Source organism: Schistocerca piceifrons, chromosome 7, assembly GCF_021461385.2.
Source record: "Schistocerca piceifrons isolate TAMUIC-IGC-003096 chromosome 7, iqSchPice1.1, whole genome shotgun sequence".
In the NCBI taxonomy this organism is placed as follows: domain Eukaryota; kingdom Metazoa; phylum Arthropoda; class Insecta; order Orthoptera; family Acrididae; genus Schistocerca; species Schistocerca piceifrons.
The window spans coordinates 51,113,021-51,137,715 of record NC_060144.1 but is presented as its reverse complement, the minus strand read 5'-3'; the positions used below and the strand labels follow the sequence as shown (position 1 = coordinate 51,137,715).

General features: G+C 38.2%; 1 protein-coding gene across 2 annotated transcripts in view; it reads right to left on the bottom strand.

Annotated features, from left to right (window-relative positions):
• The window catches only part of LOC124805368 (carboxypeptidase N subunit 2-like), a 221,893-nt gene that overhangs the window by 61,708 nt on the left and 135,490 nt on the right, over nt 1-24,695 (bottom strand). Inside the window, exon 6 of one of the 2 annotated variants that reach the window (XM_047265921.1) lies at nt 7,981-8,138. In XM_047265921.1, coding sequence (XP_047121877.1) covers nt 7,981-8,138 — 158 coding nt within the window. Of the gene's footprint in view, nt 1-5,527; nt 8,139-24,695 lie in introns of those variants that run through there. The other variant, XM_047265920.1, reaches the window with a different exon arrangement.

Genomic DNA, 24,695 nt, shown 5'->3' with positions numbered 1-24,695 from the left:
CAAGAATAAGCAGCTTTAACTCAGTGAACACTCAGTAAAAATCAAGCCTGCATTTGGATTAGACTTCCTTAACTCTTGTGCAGAAAGATGTGCAGTATACTGCTGCATCCATTTTCAATAAGCTACCACTAGAATTCAAAAATCTTAGCAGTAACCCATGCACTTTCAAATTGATACTGAAGACTTTACTCATGGGTCACTCCTTCTATTCTAACGAGGAGTTCCTTGAAAAATTTAGCTGATTCTTGTTGTATTGTTGATTGCGTTTACTTAAACTTATGACTTGACTTTTTTTGGGTTCATAAATATTTTATTTTATCTGTTATTGCTTTTATGTTGTAATTTCATGTACTGATATGTTCCATGACCTCGGATAATTGCTCCTCAGTTTGGTCCTACAGAACTTGATGTGTAAATAAATAAATATACCAAATAACAAGCAAATTAGGCACAAAAGAGTTGATCAAAACAAAACTTTTGACCTGAACAAAGACCCTAGAGAATGAAAGTCACTGCTAAACATGGAGCAGTACTAACAAATTTTGAGTGAAGTCTCTTACTGTCTGCAAGAAGCCAGTATTCTTTTGGATTTCATGATCAATATACATATAAAATTCATATGAAATCTGAACCTCTTATATTATCTGCATATATTTTTAAATTTTACTTTTATGCTTCAGTCTATCTATGACTATATTGCAATTAAAAAATGCACATTCCATACTTGTTCCACCATTTATTGGTGATTAAATATTTTCGTTCCCATTAATGGTTTTATAAATTCTACATTTGTGTCTACTACAGAAATTGCATTTATAATAGCAAAAGAATAAATCACGTCTCGTTCAGACACAGCATCCAGGTTACCATTACATAACCAATCTTAAAGAACTACACTCTCTCATCTTACAACAAATCTTTGCATGTATCTTAAAGCTATACAAGTACTAACATATAAAAGAATAATATAAAGGTAGAGATAAAATTAAATATATTGATTATAACAAAAATTATAAAATCTCTGAAATATTTTCATAGAGTAAGAAGCTGAACACACTAGATCATTTTTATCATTATTTAAGACAGATTTTATTCAGTAATTGTTTTCATTTTTGTAATCTGTTTTCTGCCTTATGAATGGTGTACATACACCATTTTAAATGTTGAAAATAAAACTCACATTAAAACAAATAACAAAGATCATAGCACTTTCTATTACTTAAACAGAGTTTAATATTGACTATCAGGTACAGAGCATTAGCAAAATTATAACATATAAAAAAGCTGAAAATACATTAGATCAGACTAATTTTAGAACTAAAGTGATGGTCCTAATACATTTTACAATCAAAACACTGAGAAATTATCTCTCTGAAGTTTTATGATATTTTTGTACTAGAAGCAAAGAATTATGTCTATAAATACAAAACAAACATTTTGTAATTATCAATGAGTGGCAAGACAGTCTTACAATACTGACTCCAGATCACGAATTTTAAATTTACAGCAGAAACAATAAAGAAGGGGAAAACACCATTCCAATGGCAAGAAAAGCATATATATAATTTAGGCATATAACATTCAGTTTATGCAGGACTAGTCCAACAGTTGTACCAACAAGTAAAATTATATTAACAATCATGGCCACAAAGTACAGTAAAGTGAAAGTGTAAAATATGAGTGTAAGATAACAGGTAAAGCAGATACAGTGATATGTAATGATAATGCCTGTACAGTGGACAACAGTAAGAATTTAAGGTGTACTGGAATATGATGTAAATTCACACTATGAGGTCTTAACGAATTTTCAGGTGTAAGACAAGTTTGTCATAGAAAACGATGTAAGTGGAGGTCATCTATATATAATAACAATCTTTGGTAGGTGTGTTGGAACCAACCAGAAAAATAAAAAGGAAGAATAATATATTTATCTTCCAACTAACATTTAAGATGCTTATATGCTTCCAAAAAGATAATTTGATCAAAGGAACAAAAATAGAACTACAAACACTCAATAGAAAGTGTACAAACTATTTACAAAATTTCAAAGCTCAGAATATTATACTAATTAGTAGAAATATGGACTGGAATATCATTGGATGATACTGCAGAATGTTAATATTAGTACTTAAGGCAATTTGGATGGTTCAAAAAGGTTCCTCTCACTGTGAAGAAGAAATTGTAAAACAGCAGTTCTTTGAGATGTGTGGACTAAGAAAATGAACAACAGCAAGTTAATGATCAGAAAGTTAGAAATTGATCAAACAGTCATGTGGCAAAACAGAGTTAAGAAAAGAATCTACTAAGATTATTGAATACTTAGATCCATACACTATTTGGCAAACATTACAAACAATGCAATGGACAAGCAAGACTGGAAATTACTGTTTGGCTAAAATGAGTTGATGGTCACAGTCATAATACTGTATATTGACTTGACAAAAGGATAACATAAGTTCAAGGAAAACAAAATTCAAACTGATGTAAGCAAAAGACAGTCATAATAGTTGAATTTTTTGTTGATATCTGCATGAGTTGACTAAACCATTGTGACATATTATCCACACAGACCTCATATACAAGTACAGTTACACCATGAAAATAATCTCCGGTACATTGGATTCAAATGCTATGAAAAAGATGCTGGTACTCTTAACAGCACAAAAAGCTGAAGTGCATGACTGATTGTCAAAAATGCAGTAAAACCCCAGTTTTATGTTCCTGGATTTATGTTTTACTACTTTTTACATTCATTTTTGTCGGTCCCAGCAGAAGTCCTATTCTCTCAATGCTTTTCCATCATTAATGATTCTGTGCTACAACATTTCCACCATTTTAAGTTTTTTGACATTAGCATCACCTTTAACATTGATTTTCATACATATTTCTGCAGAAAGTGCACCGTATTCCGATTCTTGAAACAAAGCTGAAAACATAGGCTATATGCAGAGTTATTGATCATGTAATGTAGCACTCATGTGGTAAACCAGATTTTCACTGTCAGCATGCTCGGTCATGGCTGCCTGTATTATAGATTTGCAGTGTTTGGAAGGGTGGGAAATGCAGTAGCCACCAGAAAGATCGTGGGAGGCGCACATCGCCACGGCGCATCATGGACAGTAGTTGCCGCAAGTAAAGTCCCGTCCACCAGAGGGCACGCGAGAATTCGCCCACACCCTCTGCCGGCGGAACAACAACAACTCAGGCAGCATGGGCTGTGCCCAGTCAGTTTTACATCGGGCGTGCCTAGCAGACAGTTCCCAGTCTGCATTATGTGAAGTGCGATGGACAACGTGAATCATGTTAATACAGGAAAGTATGCCGAGTCACTGCATTAACGTCAATCATGATGTAAACAGTTGCTCTAGTAGCAACCTTCCTTCTGCTCATTGCATTGTGTTACAACAGCTTTAAGTTAATTTACCAGTCATTTATACAAATAAACACCACTTCTGAAGATAGCTGTCTCTATAATGGGTTTTCATGAAAGGTTTTTGCTTCTGCATGAAGTACACTACTCAATACCAGGTGCATACTCTTAGGGTGGTACAAATTGATGTCAGAGATAGACATTCCTCCTCAAGATGCTCCACAGCATGACAACAATTTCTATCCGCCTTCTCACCCAAGACATCCCTAAACCGAGTGACCTCCTTGTTGGCAACAGGCTGTAGATTTCGGGCCTATTGTTCTCTATTTACAAAGACTGCTAACTTTATTGTTCTAACCAATATTGTGTTATAATTTTTGTTTATCATAATTTTATAATGATTATCAGTACTACGTCTCACATTAGAACACATGTATCTTTTTACAGTGGTTTCATGAAAGACTTTTGCTTCCAAGTTGCTGATTTTTTAAATGAGCAAACTTTAAATTGTTTTAATTTCATAGTTTGAAAATATAAAGAGAATGACAGTAAGAGTAATTTATTCATTTTTCTCTTGTTGTGTTTCCCATGCTTTCCTGTATTTTACATTTTCTCATATTTTACACTTTTCTGGGTCAGTCTGTTGGAAAGTTTAAAAAGGGAGTTTTACTGCAACTTAAATAATTCTGTTAGCCATGGGTGATTGCCCCTCAAATTCCATACCTCCAAATAATCCTTAATGACTTTAATTGCATGACGATCACAATGATTTCAATGAAAGAGAAATTTTGTGGCAATAACTTCAAATTAGAATGCAGACTATTATTTGATGCAGTAAAGAAGTAAAGAGATGCTTGATTCAGTCAGCATCAATGTGTGACTTGATATGCAAATAATTTTCCATCTATGACAATAAAGGAAACTCCTGGTTGGAAAATTATATAAAATAATGGGAAGTATAGTGGACTGGTGTGTGGGGCACAGTAACATGTAATAGGAAACAGTTAACACTAGCCTTACAACTCTTCCTCTTTTTCTAGCATGCTTGTTTGTGTAGATGTGTGTGCCTTACTAGAAAAAAAGCTACAGCTCGAAACCTGGTGTTAACTGTTTTCTGTGGCGTGTTTGTGTGTGCCTAGATCCAGTCTGGTATGGTTAAGCTGTTGCCTTCCCCTTATTTTATGTAATTTTCTGTAGAGCAGTTCAAAAGTGAGAGTGTAAGATATAAAAACTGATGATAGAACAATAGAGATAAAAAAAAATAAGAAAATTGTGTGGTAAGATTGTTCAACGGAATTTTATGTATTGTGAAATCTTTATAACAAGAATTCTAGGATGGATACAATAGTAAAAGTTAGGAAAGACAACCACTCATATGAAAATAAATTATGGATGTCACATAGACACATGGTACATCTAATAGATCAGAAAATCATACAACAAACCTATTTGGAGGGTGAAATGAATCTATACCGTAGTGTTACCTGATCAAGAATAGTTGACAATATATCCCTGCTTAGTGAGCTGTTTGATTCCATTCATATTTTGTCGATGTTTTTTTTTTGAAAATTGCATATCTTGTTTTCATTATAGGAGTTTTCAGTATCATAATGTTGTCTGGCAACCATAATTTGAAATTTCATTATTCTTAGGAATAGTTAATTGTTATTTTCTCCATAGAATATGTTTTTGTGCTGGTCATTGTTTTTCTTATAAATATCATCTCAGAACTCCTGTTATGTTATCTTACAAACTCTTTGGACCAATGAGGTGGACTATCTTTGTTTCCCACATTATAACTTTTTTGAAAGAGTCTCTGCATTTGGTTTGGGGAAGACAGACGTGGGAAGCCAAGTCTGTGCATTTCTGTATTATGAAATGTATGCCATAACATCAAACTGTATTGAGAATGTTAATGTTTGTATTACATCAGAACTCCTCTCCATCTGAACAGGCCTTGGAAGGCCCAATGGTACTGACTGGCTGCCATGTCACTCTCAGCCCAGAGGCGTCACTGGATGCGGATATGGAGGGGCATGTGGTCAGCACACCGCTCTCACAGCCGTATGTCAGTATACGAGACCGAAGCCGCTACTTCTCAATCAAGTAGCTCCTCAGTTTGTCTCACAAGGGCTGAGTGCACCTCATTGCAAACAGTGCTCGGCAGACCGGATGGTCACCCATCCAAGTACTAGTCCAGCCCGACAGTGCTTAACTTTGGTGATCTGATGGGAATCAATGTTACCACTGCGGCTAGGCCATATCCGTTTTAAATAAGAGAGAGCAGGAAATATACAATCAGTGAACCTTAAAAGCAGAGTCTGATTGGAAAGTCATCATTTTAACCAGTGTCATTTATTACATAAGTGAGGAGAGTCATATTATTACCCAAGTTGAATTCAAGAATATAATATGATCGTCCAACATTAACAGAATTATGTTCTTTTCATAAATGTGTCAAGACCAGGAGCTCTGAAAGAATCATAATCTGAATTTCACAGGACAACAAGCTGAGTGAACAATTTCTATGAGAAATCAAGATGAGTATATTTATTGACTGCTGCTTACTGCCACAATCAACTTAGGTTGCCCTGTATCCAACTCTGTTTTCCTACTTAAAATATTATAATTTTCTATGTTAATTGATTCTAACAAATATGTTGAAACTTGATTATCTTCATTTAATTATGATTATAGTTATTGAACTGAGGAAACAGAGTTTTACAAGGGCAACAGAAGTCTGCATTCTTGTGGTTTGGTGTGTGTGTGTGTTTTGGATGTGATGCAGAGAAAAAGCATACTTATGCCATAAAATAATAATATTGTAGCTCAAATGATATTGTGATTTTCTTGATCTGTTACACATTACACGTATCACATATTGATGTGCCACACGCTAATTACTTGCAGATGAATGGTTGCCTTTTGATATAATAATTTGTTCACAGAAGCTATAAAATTATTGGTAATGATTTCATTTATTTGACATGCTGAAGATGTTACTTAATAATAAGAAACAAGGAGCATTTAAGACTTTCATAGAAGTTGGTAGGAAATTGAAAATAAAATTAAACATCAATGCAACTAAAATGTTCCTCATGAACGAACAAAAATGTAGGATTAAGACAAACACAAGGAACCTCAAAAAATTCTCAAGAGAGTAGTACAGTTGTGCTGATAAACATATGTACTCCTGGAGATATGGACATGAAAAATACTGAAAAACACTTTTTCAAGAAGTTAGTGCACAGAATGTACACACAAAATTATAAATATCACTGGACAAATTTCAAATATGATGCCATCTTACATAAAATCAATGAAAGTCTTATTATTTGATTATTTGTAACAAATTGTGGGAGCAGATAAGGTTCCATTTTGACAGAAACAACATTTCACACCAGAAGAAAGATGAGGAGGTTAAACTGGAAATTACAAGTTTTATTTATGACAAGATGATTTTGTTTGTAGAACTAAAAGCATGAGTGGCTGATCACTTGAATGCAACAATATGAAAAGAAACAAGTCATTAGACACAAATATAGTTTCCTTGGAAGTTAAATTAACAAAGAGCAAAAGAATGAAATGAAAAAAATAATAAACTGTTAAGGCCCAAACAAACTTCTTCCACTGGCAGCAAGACAACATTATCTCACACAGCCCTTGTTTGGAGCCAGTTCCCTTCATCTGATTATTATCGATTTTTAAACAAAGGTATCAACAGAAATGTATGAAGTGGCAAAAATAAAATAATGTAAAAAAGATACATTACCCCTATAATAGGTATTTTAAAATTTTGTGAAAGACTTTTTAAACCTCTAAGATCAATGCTTCGTCTTGCAGATAAAGCAAAACCACTTCTAAAGGTAATATCACAACAAAGATATTATTTGAAAAATAAGCCTTTTAGTTTTCTATTATCATTATTATTATTATTATTATTATTATTATTTTCACAGACTGGGGATGCAAAGCAATGATGTGTGGCTCCATTTATTGAGCCCACATTACTAATACAGCTAAGTAAATGTAGAGACTCACATCTACAAATCCAATAGCTGATGAAGACTGAGGAAAAGCTGCTTCCATTTCAGTTCTGCTCACAAAAGGAGAAGAACAGTTCTGATATACAGAGAAAATTCTACGAAATTCTTCCCGAAGGCCTATAACTATCCTGACACTGGAAGTGGCAATACTGGGGGCAGTCTCTTGAGAATTACTTGAATGCAACATTGAAATAATTTCAGCCTCTAAGCCAGCATTTACAGCCTCTATTAAGTTTTCAGGAATATTCTGAAAGATATAAGAAAATCTTAATGTTGGTTCTTGTCTTGCAAGTGCAGCAGTATCTATTTGAGGAGCAGGTCCCCTCTTGTTAGTGGCAGTGCCATGCTTTCTTTGGTGTATATTACCCAACAAATGTATAAAACGCCCAACAACTAGGTCAATGCTAGACCCTAGTTCAGAAGACATTCCAAAGAAGAAACAGTTGCTAATAATATGTGAAATATTTCTTGGTTCCAAAAATGTGTGGTTGTCTGCTATTGCTTCTGTTAGTTCAACAAACTCACTCAAGTCTTTCTGCAAATCGGAAGTGGTGCATACATTACCATAGGTACAAAACCACTCGTGTAAAGGTGTTCCCACAACTTCAGGTGGTTGCTGACAAACTGGCCTTCCTGCCACTGCCTCTTCACGGACCAAAGTCCAGCCACTTAAAGGAATAATACTGCAGTTACAATTCCACTCGTTACCGCGTAGATCCAACCTTTGATTAACATGGAAATTAAAAGCATTTGTCACATAGTAATAAGGTGTTTACATCAGACTGTTGAAAATTACACAACCTTACAATTTAACAGAGGAATGGTACTGCACATGTGATATCTCACACATGATAGGAAAAACAAAATTAACTTTTGGGGGGTAACACTGCTTTTGAGATTCATCAGTGCAAAACCAGTTTCATAAATATTGCTTGTATGACATACTGCTACATGTCTCTTTGCAAGCAATATTACAAACTGTAAATATATAATGATTAATAAAACTGAAATAACTTCAAGAACAGAAACAAAATACTCCATAAAGCACAACAATTGAATCAAAATCAGTAAACCGCCATATAATTCTATATATAAACATGAATGTACAGTGAACTTGTATACTTTGTATCAAGTACCTCATTTCAAATAAAATTTTGTCACAGTTCAAGGAATGAAAATTCTAGGATGGAATAACAACAATAGGGAAAGACCAGGATGGAATAATGACAATATTATGAAGAGGATAGTTGCTACTCAGTATATAGCAAGGAGGCTGAGTTGGAGACAGGCACAACAAAAAGACTCTCAAATAAGAAATCATTGGATCTCCCTCGGAGTAGGAGAAAACACACATTTACATAAGAACAACTCACACACACACATGGCCACTGCTTCTGTGTGCAGAGGCCAGACGGTGACTGTGTCTGATGTGAACCGAAACCTATCTGTGGTGGGTAGCAAGGAAGTGCGGAAATAGGATGAGGAGGGATAGTAGGATAGGGGTGGGGAAAGATGTTAGTACTGCCTGTGGGAGCTTGAAGGAATGTAGTGAGGACGGGACAGGACTGCTAGATACAGCATCAGGAGGCAGTACAGGGGGTAGGAGAGGGGCAGCAAGGTTCGCAGGAGAGCTTCTGTGAAGTTTGGAAGGTAGGAGACAAGATACTGGCAGAAGTAAAGCTGTGAGGATGGGTCGTGAGTTGTGCTTGAGTAGCTCAGTTGGTAGAGCGCTTGCCTGCGAAAGGCAAAGGTCCCGAGTTCGAGTCTCAGTTCAGCACACAGTTTTAATCTGCCAGGAAGTTTCAAGGATATTATTTAGGTTGTGTGGGTAGTAGAATACCACTGTGGCATGGGTGGGGAGGTAGTCAGGAGAACACTTCTCATTTCAGGGTACAATGAGATGTAGTCAAAACTCTAGTGGAAAATTTGGCTTAGCTGATACAGTTCTAGTAGTACTAAATCATAACGTAGTTCTGCTTCGTGGCTGTACAATGGGTATAAGGGGGTTGTTAGATGATTGATAAGGTAAAGCAAGTGATACAAGGCTGGGATGGTAATTATGGACTATGAAGACCTTAGTGAAAACTATGGCATACTTGGAAACAGACTGCTCATCAACACATATGCAACTACCATGGGTGGCTACTCTGTATGGAAGCAACCTCTTGGTATGGAAAGAGTGGCAGCTTTAGAAGTGGAGGTACTGTTGGTGGTTGGTAGGATTCATGTGGACAGAGATACAGATTTAGCAATCCTTGAGATTGACATCAAAGAAGGTGGCTTGTTAGGCTCAGGAGGACCAGGTGAAGCAAATAAGAGACTAGGGATTCAGGTCATAGAGGAATGTGGATAGAGTATTCCCAGCCTTGGGCCAGATTACAAATCTGAACCAGGATGGTGTTTAGTATTGTGGGTTATTAGGAAGGGTTCCTCTAGATGGCCCTGAATAGGCTGGCATAGGATGGTGCCATTCACACACTGTTCCACCAATTTGTTTGTAAGTTATACCTTCATGGGAGAAGTAATAGTCTGTGAAGATATAGTTGCTCATGGTGACCAGTGATGTGTTTGTAGATTTGGAGGCAATTGGGCAATGGGAAAGGGCATCAGGTCCTAAAGGAACAGGAGCTGTTGAGAGTCGGTGGAGGAAGTAGTTGATGTTTTTTATATAGGAGGGTAGGTTAAAGGTAATAGGTTGAAGGTAAGATAAGATAAGATAAGATACTTTATTGTCACATAACATGTTTTTATACAATCCTTCGATTGAGAACATTGGGGACTCATCAGTCTTTAACCTAAATTGTTACAGTATTTTATATACTACAGGAAATACGTCATACATACATTGCTTATTATAATAAAAATACAACATTATATTTTAAATCTTTTTGTAACTCATCGAATCATTACTATAGCCTTCACACACCTATATGAAGTATGGATGTACTGAACGGGATACAAACCGCCATATAATTCTATATATAAACATGAATGTACAGTGAACTTGTATACTTTGTATCTACACTCCTGGAAATGGAAAAAAGAACACATTGACACCGCTGTGTCAGACCCACCATACTTGCTCCGGACACTGCGAGAGGGCTGTACAAGCAATGATCACACGCACGGCACAGCGGACACACCAGGAACCGCGGTGTTGGCCGTCGAATGGCGCTAGCTGCGCAGCATTTGTGCACCGCCGCCGTCAGTGTCAGCCTGTTTGCCGTGGCATACGGAGCTCCATCGCAGTCTTTAACACTGGTAGCATGCCGCGACAGCGTGGACGTGAACCGTATGTGCAGTTGACAGACTTTGAGTGAGGGCGTATAGTGGGCATGCGGGAGGCCGGGTGGACGTACCGCCGAATTGCTCAACACGTGGGGCGTGAGGTCTCCACAGTACATCGATGTTGTCGCCAGTGGTCGGCGGAAGGTGCACGTGCCCGTCCACCTGGGACCGGACCGCAGCGACGCACGGATGCACGCCAAGACCGTAGGATCCTACGCAGTGCCGTAGGGGACCGCACCGCCACTTCCCAGCAAATTAGGGACACTGTTGCTCCTGGGGTATCGGCGACGACCATTCGCAACCGTCTCCATGAAGCTGGGCTATGGTCCCGCACACCGTTAGGCCGTCTTCCGCTCACGCCCCAACATCGTGCAGCCCGCCTCCAGTGGTGTCGCGACAGGCGTGAATGGAGGGACGAATGGAGACGTGTCATCTTCAGCGATGAGAGTCGCTTCTGCCTTGGTGCCAATGATGGTCGTATGCGTGTTTGGCGCCGTGCAGGTGAGCGCCACAATCAGGACTGCATACGACCGAGGCACACAGGGCCAACACCCGGCATCATGGTGTGGGGAGCGATCTCCTACACTGGCCGTACACCACTGGTGATCATCGAGGGGACACTGAATAGTGCACGCTACATCCAAACCATCATCGAACCCATCGTTCTACCATTCCTAGACCGGCAAGGGAACTTGCTGTTCCAACAGGACAATGCACGTCCGCATGTATCCCGTGCCACCCAACGTGCTCTAGAAGGTGTAAGTCAACTACCCTGACCAGCAAGATCTCCGGATCTGTCCCCCATTGAGCATGTTTGGGACTGGATGAAGCGTCGTCTCACGCGGTCTGCACGTCCAGCGCGAACGCTGGTCCAACTGAGGCGCCAGGTGGAAATGGCATGGCAAGCCGTTCCACAGGATTACATCCAGCATCTCTACGATCGTCTCCATGGGAGAATAGCAGCCTGCATTGCTGCGAAAGGTGGATATACACTGTACTAGTGCTGACATTGTGCATGCTCTGTTGCCTGTGTCTATGTGCCTGTGGTTCTGTCAGTGTGATCATGTGATGTATCTGATCCCAGGAATGTGTCAATAAAGTTTCCCCTTCCTGGGACAATGAATTCACGGTGTTCTTATTTCAATTTCCAGGAGTGTATATGGCTTCGAAAGTATACCATTTGTACTTGCATCTTTACTCCCTATTCCTATTTATAAATTCTTCTAAACTATAACATTGCTTTTTATTCATTTAGAAATTCTTCTAGACTATAATAACATTTGCTTTTTAGGTATGTGCCAATGGTCTCCAATGTGGATTCCCAAAATATTGACCTTACCTTATTTCTGATCTTCAGAGCCATGTAATATGGAGTATTTTCATATACTGTGAGTTGGTGACAAGGTAGCATGTATTTCAATTTATGTCTAGTTTCATAGGCATGTGTGAATGTATTTCCTACAAACAGATGTGAGTTTTTCTGTTCAAAGAGAAGTATTTCATATATGAAGATGGATGGGATTGTCATGAAGTCCAGGCTTTTGAATAGTGGTTTGCATGAATGTCTACTCTTGGTTCCTGTCATTGCTCTGATTATTATTATTTAATTTTTTTTTTAGTTTGAATATTCAAAGGAGGTTTGTCTTTTCAGCACCCCAAAATATTATTCCACATCTTATAAGTGTTATGAAATATGCGTGGTATACAGTTTTCTTCACTGTTAAATCCGTTAATTTGTGCATAAACTAAACTATTTAATCTCTTCAGTAAACTGTCCACATGGTCGGTCCATTGCAAGTTTTTATTTAAAGTTATCACAAGAAATTTTACAGAATCAACTGTGGTCAGTTCTTTACCTGAATATTCTATTTGTGATATACATTCAGTAGTTTGTTTGGTCCTGAAGTGTATGATTTGGGTTTTTTCAAGATTTAATTTCATAGCGTTATCTTTTATCCATTGTTCAAGTTCTTGTAGAGTTTGTTTCGTGGTCCTTACTAATTCGTCAGCATTTTTGCAGCAGACTACAGCAGCTGAGTCATCTGCGTAAAGTATTGTATTTACTTTGCTACGCATGTCATTTATGTGATATAAGAACAGAATTGGTCCTAATATCGAGCCTTGGGGCATGCCTGCTTGAATTTCTTTCCAGCTAGAGCAAGTTTTCTCTCCCTTTTGATGTAACACCACCCTTTGGTATCTGTTTTTGAGATAAGATGAAAACCATCTTATAGATTTTCCATGGAAGCCATAGGTACCCAATTTTTGGAGCAGTAGCTTATGGTTTACTGTGTCAAATGCCTTTGAGAGGTCACAAAAAATACCAGATACACTTTGTTTGTTGTCAAGGCATTTACTTACTTTGGAGATTAGTTCATTTAAAGCTTGTAAAGTGTTTCGTCCCTTCCTAAACCCATATTGGTTATTGAGAATAATATTACCTTCTTTATTGCACTTTTCTAATTGATTACATACTATTCGTTCAACTATTTTAGAGAAAACTGGGAGTTTTCCATTTTTGTAGACTGGACAGACTTCAGCATATTTCAGTCTGTCTGGAAAGCAGCCCTCATCAAATGATTGGTTTATTATTTTACAGAGTTGAGATGCAATGCTGTCACTTCCTGCCTTTATGATATTTGTTGGAATTTCATCCCAGCCCACAGATTTAAATTTCTAAGGGATTGTATGATGTTAGCTATTTCATGCCATGATACTGCAGTAAATTTAAACTCTCTTGATTCCTGCAGTACTGCATCAGGTCTTATTATTCTCTCTGTGGGGGCACAATATCCAACCACAATATGTCTTACCTTATGTTGCTGGCCCTTATGCCAAATGTACATTGGTGGCAGTAGGATCATCCTCAGTTAGCTTCTCTAAATTTCCTCAATAGTGTTCCTCTAAAAGAATGATGCCTTCCTACCAAGGATTCCCAACTGAGTTCTGGAAGCATCTCTGTAATACTTGAGTTGTGATCAAAGCTACTGGTAACAAACGTAGCAGCCCACCACTACATTGCCTAGATGTCTTCCTCTAATCCAACCTGGTACAGATCCCGAACAGTTGAGCAGTACTCAAAAATAGGTCACACTAGCATCCTATATGTGGTCTCCTTTACAGATGAACCACACTTCCCTAAAACTCTCCCAATAGATTGAAGTCAACCTTTTGCCTTTACAATAAATCCTTACATGGTTGTTCCATTTCATATCACTTTGCAACATTACAACTAGATATTTAATCATCCTGACTGTGGCAAGTAGCACACTACTAATGCTGTATTCATACATTACAGGATTGTTTATCATACTCATCTGATTAACTTACATTTTTCTAGGTTTAAAGCTAGCTGCCTTTCATCACATCAACTAGAAATTTTGTCTAAGACACCTTGTATCCTCCTATAGCCACTCAATGATGACACCTTACCATCATCACAGTGTTATCAACAAACAGAAGCAGATTGCTGCTCACCCTGTCCATCAGAACATTTATGTGTATAAAGAATAATAGTGGTCCTATCACACTTCCATGGAGCACTCCTGACAATACCATTGTCTCTGATGAACACTTGCCATTGAGGACAAGATGCTGTATTACTTAAGAAGTTTTCAAGCCACTAACATACTTGGGAATCTGTATGCTTGTACCATCTTTAACAGCCTTCAGTGGTGAAGTACAACAAATACTTTTTGGAAATCTAGGGATATGGAATCCACTTGTTGCCCTTCATCCATAATTCATAGGACATCACGTGAGAAAATGGCAAGCTGCATTTCACACGAGCAATGTTTTCTAAAACTGTGCTGACTTGTGGACAGGAGCATTTTCTTGTCAAGAAACATTATTGTATTCAAACTGAATGTTCAAGAGTTCTACAGCAAACAGATGTTGAGAATACTGGTCTGCAATCTAGGGAGTCATTTCTTTTACCCTCATGATATACAGGAATTCCCTATGCTTCTTTTCAGTTAATTGGGATTTTGCACTGGGTGAGAGATTCACAATAAATGCAAGCTACGTAAGGTGCCAGTGGCATAGTGTACTCATTGCAAAAGCAAACCGGGATTCCATCCAGACTTGGTGACTTATTTGTTTTCAAATATTTCAGTTACTTCTCTACATGGGGGATGCCTATTACAATGTACTCAATACAGAAGTCTGTGTGATATTCAAACTTTTCCACTTGCAGCCTGTAGCTGAGAAAAATATTTCATATTTCTTAGAAGTAAGAGTAATTCCACCTTTCTTCAGTTCCTGGGCTTCACTTATGGTGATTGTTCCCAAGAAACCAGTAATGAAAAAAGGGCTTTTTGCTTCTGCATAGACACGAGTGTACCCAATAGTGTCACAAAATTGGATACCTATCTCCTCCAAGGATCAATGACATTTTGGATCACCTTGACAAATACAATTCTTCCAATTGTTACATTCCATCCTGGATTTTCGATTGTTTGAAAGATCAGGAAAAGGCATTATAAAGAGCTAAGTATGCCCTTTGGCCTCTGACACACTCCTCCAACTTTTAAACATTTTGCTGATACACTTTTAAAAGATGTAAGGCTGATCATGTTTCTAGTATACTTGGGTGATGTAACTGTCTTCTCATGTGCAATGAGAGAGAATACAGTACAACTGAGAAGTTTCCTAACTCATCTTACTGACACTAATCTAAATTAAAAATTGGATAAGGGAGTTTTGCGCAGTAACAAGTGCACTACCTAGGCCATGTATTTTCAGCAAATGGTGTAAGACCAGATCTGCAGTTAACAGAAGCAGTAGACAATTTTTCAGTGCCAAGGAATGTTTGAAAAACTGCAACTATTTCTGAGGTTAACACATTACTACAGATGTCATTACTTTATCTTCATAGAAATAGTAAGACTGTTTAGTAATGTACAACATGAAGCACAAGGAACTTGCTGAACTGAAAAATGAAATATTAAGGTGAGAACTTGTGTAATTATGTTATTTAGCAGAAAATTAAAGTTTTTGGAACTAAATGTTTACATTTCATATTTTACAAAATTTGACTTTGGAAGACTTTACCTTTTACAAAACTATTTATGTAAAATATGTCTATGTTTCTCCTGAGCGTATTGTCATGCATAAATAATTCTGTAGAAGGTTTTTCAATTGTACATAACACAAAATATTAATTATCACAATACTGTAAGTATAGTGTTTGTTGAGATATTATATAAGTGACAGTGGCTGCAACCATAGTGGTAGTTGTAATAGTTAATATTATTTGAAGAAAATAGGTTAATACAATGCCAGTTGGTAATGGCAGTAGGCTGTATTGAATAAATGAAGAAGTTATGCACTAAGTGGTGTCTGAATTTTTCATTCCAAAGAAGTCACCCTATGTGAATTGCAAAAATGATGAAGCATTTCCCAAAAGCAATGACAACAGAATTTTGCAATGAAGATATATAGACAGCAATATACACCCCAATTCGCAACTGGTGCTGACTCACATGCAATCTAAAATCAGGTATCTCTCTCCCTCTCTTTCTTTTAATTTAAGTTTTTTATAACGTGCATGAGAACAGAAACACTACAAGCTCAGTTTTGGAAACTCAAAGATGATGAAGCATGGGTAGAGCTGCTAATAAGCATTATTTCAACTGAAAATGTGAAATTTTTCAAGCACAAGATTTTGTAATGATTTTTATGTGAATGATGAACAGCAAAGTGAAATATTTACGAAATTTGAATTTTAATTTACATCAGTATTAAGAAAAGCTGATTTCTTCCATTCTGGATATTTCACGAAAACTCCTAGGACTAGGGCAAAGAAAAGGAAAGGAAGAAGGGAACTTGCACTCCAACACATCCTTTCATCCCGCCATCCCCCTGGACTGAACCTATGTTAAATATATACTCTTCTCTTTCCCTTTCCTCTTTAGCCGTTCACGCATCTTTTCATCCTACATAGTTGTGTTTATCTTTATACTATATACCTCTTTACTTCTGTATGCATCCTCTTTGGTTTGAAGCTGGCACAGTACTTACAGTAGAATATCTTTGGCTTCCCTCTGAGAACCACGCCTTCATCCTTGCTACCCTCCCTGTTTTTCTTTCCCTGTTGCTTCATAACCTGGGTTGTGAGTAACTGAATCCACTTTCCCTTCTTCCCTTTCTTTCCCCTCTCTCCTCCCTGATGAAGGAACAAAGTTCCGAAAGCTAGGAACATAAATTTTCTGTTCTGTTTTGTGTATCTTATCGGCTGTACTGAGCTGAGGTAAGTACTGGCCAGCCCCTCTATCTCTTTGTTAGTGTTTGTTTCACATCTTTATATGAGATTTCCATTAATCAATAAGATACAGATGAACACATGCTGTAGAAATGTCTTTCCTCTTCTTTCATTTCACCCTCTTTGGGGTACACTGGATCAATCATTTCTTTGTGTGTTTTTCTTTTCTTAGGGCCCAGTATTTCTTCATTCTTTCTGTTCTTCTTTTCCTCTCTTCTTCCGAGATGAATGGTTTGGACTTTTGTGTAGATTTGTCTTGGAACCTTATGTTTTCATCTTTAGTAATTAATTTAGCTGTTTGATCGATAAGTGAATTTTCTGAAATCTTTAATTCTACTAGGTCTTTCTCAGTTTCTATTAAACCAGTTGGGTTTCATTTTGCGGTTATGGAAAAAGTCAAAGATTTGTTTGGTTAATCTGTTGGAATTCATTCTGAGAAGCTGACCATAAAAATTTATCCTCCTTTTTTTCATAGTATCTGAAAGTTTTTCAATTTTCTTGTAGAGAGTTTCATTTTTGATGTATATATAATCTTTTTGTCTAGAAATTTTGGTCCAATGATTTTTCTTAAAATTTTTCTTTCCTTTAGCTCAAGTTTCTCCATTTGGCCTTTGAAATTCATTTTTAGTGTTTCTGCTGCATGCAGTGCTTCTGGCTTAATCACTGTCTTGTAATGTGTAATTTTGGATCCCCATGAAAGTGATTTTCTGTTATATGTATTTTTTGTTAGTAGAAAGGACAGTTCAAGTTTATTTCTTCTGGATTCCATTGCTTTGCTTTCCCCAGCATTCCAACTAATACATTCTCCAAGACATTTGAATTCTTTTACTATTTCAACTTTTGTTCTTGAACTTTGATGTATTTACATGAGTGCTTGATGTTTGTCAATATCTTAGTTTTTTCAAACAAGGTGTGAAGACCTATTTTAGCTGCTTATTTCTTTATTTCAATGATTTGCTCTTGTGCTTCTTCCATTGTTTGAGCAAACAGGGCCATATCATCTGCAAAAGCAATGCAATTTACTTTAAGGTTCTTCTTTTTGCAACACTGTCTTATACCACTCTTAATATTTGTATTCCATTCCCTGACTACTTTCTCAAGTGCACAACTGAACAGCAGTGGTGAGAGCCCATCCCCTTGTTGCACTCCCACTTTTATCTCAAAGGGTTCCAATAATTTGCCCATAAATTTAACTTTTGAAAATGTGTTTGTAAGGCTTGCTTTTATGATACTAGTTGTTTTCTTATCCAAAATCCATTTCTTCCAGGACTGATAATAGAGATTCTCTATCAATTGAATCATATACTTTTTTTGAAATCAATGAATGAGATTATATATGTCTTTGCCCTTGATTTTTGGTATGCCATGATGTTTTTGAGGTTTAGTATTTGTTCTGAACACAATCTACCCTTTCTAAAACCTCCCGGATATTCCCCAATTTGTGGGTCCCATTGTGACTCTGCCCTGTTCAAAAGGACTTTAGAAAAAATCTTGTATGTTATATCAAGCAGTGATATTCCTCTGTAATTGTTGGGGTCTGTCTTCAAACCTTTCTTGTGGATAGGGTGGATGAGAGCTGTTCTTCATTCTATGGGGATCTCTTCTTCTTCCCAGATTTTATTGAAAACACACTGAAGGGATGTAATTGCATTTTGTCAGCTTTTTCCCATAGTTTGGCCACTATTTGGTTTTCTCCTGATGCTTCGTTGTTTTTAAGTTCTGAAATGACCTTCTGCAGTTCTTCAGCCATCAGTGGTTCTGAATCTGGCTTATCATGGTTATTTGGGTTGGATTAAAATTTTTCAAGAGGTTCTCAAAATAGCCTGCTAGTATTTTGCAATTTTCCATGTTATTGTGAGTGATGGTCCCATTTAAATTTCGAAATTGGAGGGTGGGTGCTTTGTGTCTTGATAATCTGTTTGAAAGTTCTGTAAAACCTTCTTGTGTTGTTTTTAGTAAATTCTTCATCAATTTGGAGGAGAGTTTTGTTTTCATCTGTCTTCTTAATCCTTTTTATATTTATATCTACCAGTTTTCTAACTCTAATGAAATTCAGCCTGCTTTCCTCTGTTTTCTGCGATTGCCAGTTTGGCCATGATTTTTTTCTTGTTTCAATGAGGGCATCTCAATCCAGTGACCACCAGGCATGTTTTTTACTTTTTATGTTAGGTGCTATCTGTCTGGCTATAGTAATGAGGTTTTCCTTGATATCCTCCCAGCTTCATGTCTGAATGGTTTCTGCTGCTTTTGTGAACTCATCTGCTTTTAATATCTTTTCCGTGCTGTACTTCTGACCCTTAATTTGTTTCATGCTGCATTTCCTGTTTGGGATGACTTTGAACTTAATTTTAGAAAGGTTGTGGTCTGAATCCAAGTTTGCACCCCTGAGTACCCTAACATTAATGATTTCTTTGCAAGAAATCTTCTTGATTGCCACATGATCAAGTTGAAATTCCCCAAGGCTAGGATTTGGGGATATCCATGTCTTTTGTCTTTGTGGTAGTTTCTTGAAAGCTGTGGATTTAAGAATTAAATTGTGTGCTTGGCTAAGTTCTATTAGCCTCACATCATTTCTGTTTGTTCTCTTGTGTGCAGGATAGTCTCCAACTATTTTCTTATAGAGTTCTATAGAATTTCTTATAGAGTTGTCTAGTATAAGTGTTATACTCAAGAAAAATTTATTTGATGATTTATTCAAAACCATGTAAGTGTGAATTATCACAACATTTGATATGGAGGGAAAAAGAAGAAGAAAAAAAAAGCAGTTGACCATGACAACCCGGTCAATGACCAGGATTATTTATATACTGCAGTAACATCTCACTGCATAAGTCACACGATAGCATTGACAGAGCTTTGTAGCTGCTAATACAATGCATTAAGTGATCTGTTCTATGCACCGCAGCCAGAATATATGTAGTGCTCCAATTTGTGACACTTTGTCAAAATGCTTTTACTAAAATTGTGTGGCAGTGTAAATACATTTGTTCTACTAGGGAAGCACTGCTGAGTGAAGTGATTGTTAGTTATACTCCATGCCAGTCACTACTCAACAGTACAGATACCAATATATTAGCAGAAATATAAGAAAAATTACAACAATTAAGATAAATTAGACAAAATGTCTAACAATATAACAACACTTAAAACTATAGTGAATCTCAAAGTCAGATGATATAGCTGCTAAAGTCAATAACATTTCTAAACAAAGGAAATTTCAACCAATTTACCAAAGGAGCTACAAACTGAAATACATTAACAATGGTTTTTGGTCTGGAAGGAGGTAATTGAGCAATCCAAAGAAGTAGATGGTAAAATAAAAAAAATGGAAGTATCCATACAGAAATCCGACGATGTACATAATCAAATCTAAGAGGCACAAAATCAAGTAGTAGTACAAGTGCAGAGTAAAGATTTTGGTGAGGTAATTGGTAGCCAAAATGCTTTGAATAGTTTGGATGAGGATCTACATCAATTAATTGAATGGAAGGTACAAGAAAAGATTGTATTACATAGTGTTAAATTCTTTGAGTAACACTGTAGACCAGCAAAAGGAGATTCAGAAATTATGTAAAGCACTACAAAATAACCAGAAAGAACTTAGTAAGAAAACAGTTCCAAACAAAACTGAGTTATCAAATGATGGAAGTAGTATAGATTTATCAAAACAGTTTCCAAAATTTAAACTTGATGAGGAAGGGTACTTATTTTGTGGGAGTATTTTCTAAATCATTACCTAAGAAGGTGGAATATCAGAAGAAAGAGACTTTGCCATTGATCATTTGGTAGCAGATTCTGCTGAATGGGGAATAGCACATGTGGAAGAATTCATATCTTGGGATGATATCCAAGAAAAATTTAAAAGAAAATATTGGTCAGCTAGTACACAGGAGAAATTAACATTGAAATTGCTGGGCCCTAAGTACTGTAATAGTTTATTGGGTGCTTACAAAAACAGTGTATAGAATGGCATTTAACTAGATATAAATATTTAGACAACCCAACAGAGAAAACTTGTCTTGCTAAGATATTGGTACACTACACAGCTACCTCATTATGAAAGAGAAGAACTTTGATGCAGAGGATGGATAAGTGTTAGTGATTTAATGACCTGTGCAAAGGATTAGACACTTTAAGGAAAAAGTGTAATGGAGATGTTCAAGTACACAATTGTGGAAATGCAAATTCAGAAAATTAACATTATCCTAACAATTTTGTAAGAAAGTGGGAAACTACACTGCTGGCCACCGTAAATGCAACACCCTGAAGGAAGCATCCGAATCAAGTGAAATTTACACCATGGGTTTGCAGCGATGAGATATGCAACTGATTAGAATTTCAGCACAGACGCACATCACGTGCGCCTGTGGCGCCACCTCATAGCGTCATTTAAGGCTTGGCGATTTCGACGAGTGTACGCTCGGCACGTGTGTTTACCTTGTGGTTGTTTCACAAGACGATCAGTTATGCCTTGTAGACAACAGCGAACATCATTTGATCAAGTATCCGAGTTCGACAGAGGAAGGATAGTGGCTTACCGAGATTGTGGATTATCACACAGAGAAATCGCTAGTCGTGTTGGACGAAACCAAACAACTGTAATGCGGATATGTGTCCGTTGGATGCAGGAGGGTACGACGGACCGACGTGGTTGATCGCATTCACCTCGGTGCACCACTGCACATGCTGATAGGCAAATTGTGCGCATGGCAGTGACGGATCGCTCAGTGACGTCCCGAACCATAGCACAGCACATTGCGTCTGTAACGCATCATCCAGTGTCTGCGCGTACCATTCGACGCCATTTACAGCAGAGTGGTCTGTCCGCAAGACGTCCATTGCTTCGACTACCATTGGCGCAGAACCACAGACGTCTCCGTCACCAATGGTGTGTTGACAGACGGATGTGGACAGCAGAATGGAATGACGTTGTCTTTACTGACGAGGCACGCTTCTGTCTGCAGCACCACGATGGTCGGATTTGAGTGTGGAGACACCGTGGAGAGAGAATGCTGGACAGCTGCACTATGCACCGCCACACTGGTCTTGCACCGGGTATTATGGTATGGGGCGGTATTGGATATTACTCTCGCACGCCTCTAGCACGCATTGCCGGTACTTTAAATAGCCGGCGCTACATATCCGAGGTGCTGAAGCCAGTTGTCCTTCCTTACTTCAGGGCTCGGCCACAGCCATATTTCAACAGAATAATGCGCGACCACACGTGGCACGCATTGTCCAAACGTTCTTCGTCAATTACCTGATTGAAGTGCTTCCCTGGCCGGCTCGCTCTCCGGATCTTTCGCCAATAGAAAACATGTGGTCATGGTTGCTCAACGAGTGACCCAGATTACATCCCCAGCTGCCACACCAGATGATCTTTGGCAACGTGTGGAAGCTGCTTGGGCTGCTGTACCCCAGGGACACATCCAACGTCTCTTTGACTCAATGCCGAGTCGTGTGGCAGCGGTGATCTCCAACAATGGCGACTACTCTGGCTACTGATTCTGGCAGGAAGCACATGTCAGAGACGTCTGTAAACATAATCATTTGATACGTGGTCAACATGTTATCTACAAAATAAATTTTGTTGTGCTACCTCTTGTCTTTCTTGGTGTTGCATTTAGGTGGCCAGCAGTGTAATTTAGGTCAATTAAGAAACACTGGTAACAACAAAAATAATTTACAAAGGTGAAAATGAAGTAATACACAGTCACAATTGGTAGTATCAAGAGTAGATAATGACAGTACTAATCATGCAATACACATGAATATGCTCATCGCTAATAACAGAATAAAAATGGAAACTTTCCTGTTGTCATAATGGGAAACACAGAACATCCTGGGACAGGAGCCAGGATCCAGGACATGGCAATACAACACTAGTAACATGTCCACATATAGAACACATCAGAGCAAGTACCCATAAAATAAAAATGACTCTGAGCACTATGGGACTTAACATCTGAAGTCATCAGTCCTCTCCTTCCCTCTTTCCTGATGAAGCAACCGTTTGTTGCGAAAGCTTGAATTTGTGTGTATGTTTGTGTTTGTTTGTGTGTCTATTGACCTGCAAGCACTTTCGTTTGGTAAGTCACATCATCTTTGTTTTTGGATATATTTTAACCTAAGGACATCATGCACATCCATGCCCGAGACAGGATTCGAACCTGTGACCGTAGCGGTCACGCGGTTCCAGACTGAAGCACCTAGAACCACACAGCCATACCGGTTGGCCCATAAAATACCTACATGGGAGTGGTTGTTAGACAAAAATGAGGAAAGTGTTGAAAACTGCACAAAACTGATAGTTGGGGAACTATATGGAAAGAAAGTAGATATTTATGTAGACTCAGGTAATGAGGTTTCCCTGATTTCACAAGAATTTCTACAGATAGTTTGGAATAAAGACCTGTGTCCTATACTACCAACTGCTGGTGTGTATATAAAGGGAAACTCCACACAATGAAATCAACAGTGTAGGGAATGACAGGTTACTACTTACCATAAATAAGAAGCATTAAGTTGCAGACTGGCACAATTGAAAAACACTTACATAATGCTTTTAGCCACAGCCTTCATTAATAAAAGACAGACACACACCATTAATACACACAAACAAGCACACTTCATGCACACATGGCCACCAACTCCAGCATCTTAAGCCAGAATGCAACTATCACATGGGATGCAAACAATGATATCGAGGGGGTGGAGAAGAGGAAGGGATAGTAGTATACAGGCAGAAAGAGAGAAGAGTGCTGTTTGGTGGAGTGTGCAAGGAGTACAATGCCAATAGACACAGGGTCAGGAGGTTGTGGGTTGGGGAGGTGGGGAGAGAAAGAGCAAAAAATTGATAGGAGTGGGGAAAGACTAGTGGAAGCATTGGCAGTGGGTGGCAAATAAACAGGGTGGGAGCTGAGAATGTGAAGGAGGTGATGTGACAAACTGTTGGTGGAGGGTGTGGGGACAGTACGTTACTGTAGGTTGAGGCCGGGATAATTACAGGGGTGGAGAATGTGTTGTAAGGGAAACTCCCATCTGTGCAGTTCACAGATGCTTGTGGTGGAGGAAAGGATCTACATGGCGCAGGTAGTGAAGCAGCCATCCATGTTGTGCCAAAGGTTGGTCTACTTTCCTCATGGCCATAGTTTGATAGTGGCTGGTCATCCTGGTAAAAAGCTGGTTGGTAGTCATACCAATATAAAAAGTTGTGCTATGATTGCAGTAGAGTTGGTAAATGACATAGCTACTTTCGCAGGTGGCCTGGCCCCTGATTGGGCAGGATAAACATGTGACAGGACTAGAACAGCAAATGCTGTGTGGGTAGATTCCACAGGGATATGATCCTTATGGCAAGAAGCTGGGATTGGGAGTGGCATAGGGATGGACTACAATGTTGTGGAGGTTGGATGGGTGAAGGAACACCACTTTAGGAGGGGTGGGAAGTATCTTGGGTAGGATATCCCTCATTTCAGGTCATGATAACAGGCAATCAAAGCCCTGTAGTAGAAGGATGGGGTTCAGCTGTTCTCAAGTCCATGGTGGTACTGGGTGATGAAGGGGACACCCCTTCGTGGCTGGTTCTTGTGGGTGGTGGGAGGATTGGGGTACAGGGGAAATGGCATGGAAGATCTGTTTGCAGACTAGGTCAGGGGGATAGTGCCTGTCTGTGAACACCTTGGTGAGATCCTCAACATACTGAGCAATAGATATTTTGTCACAGCAG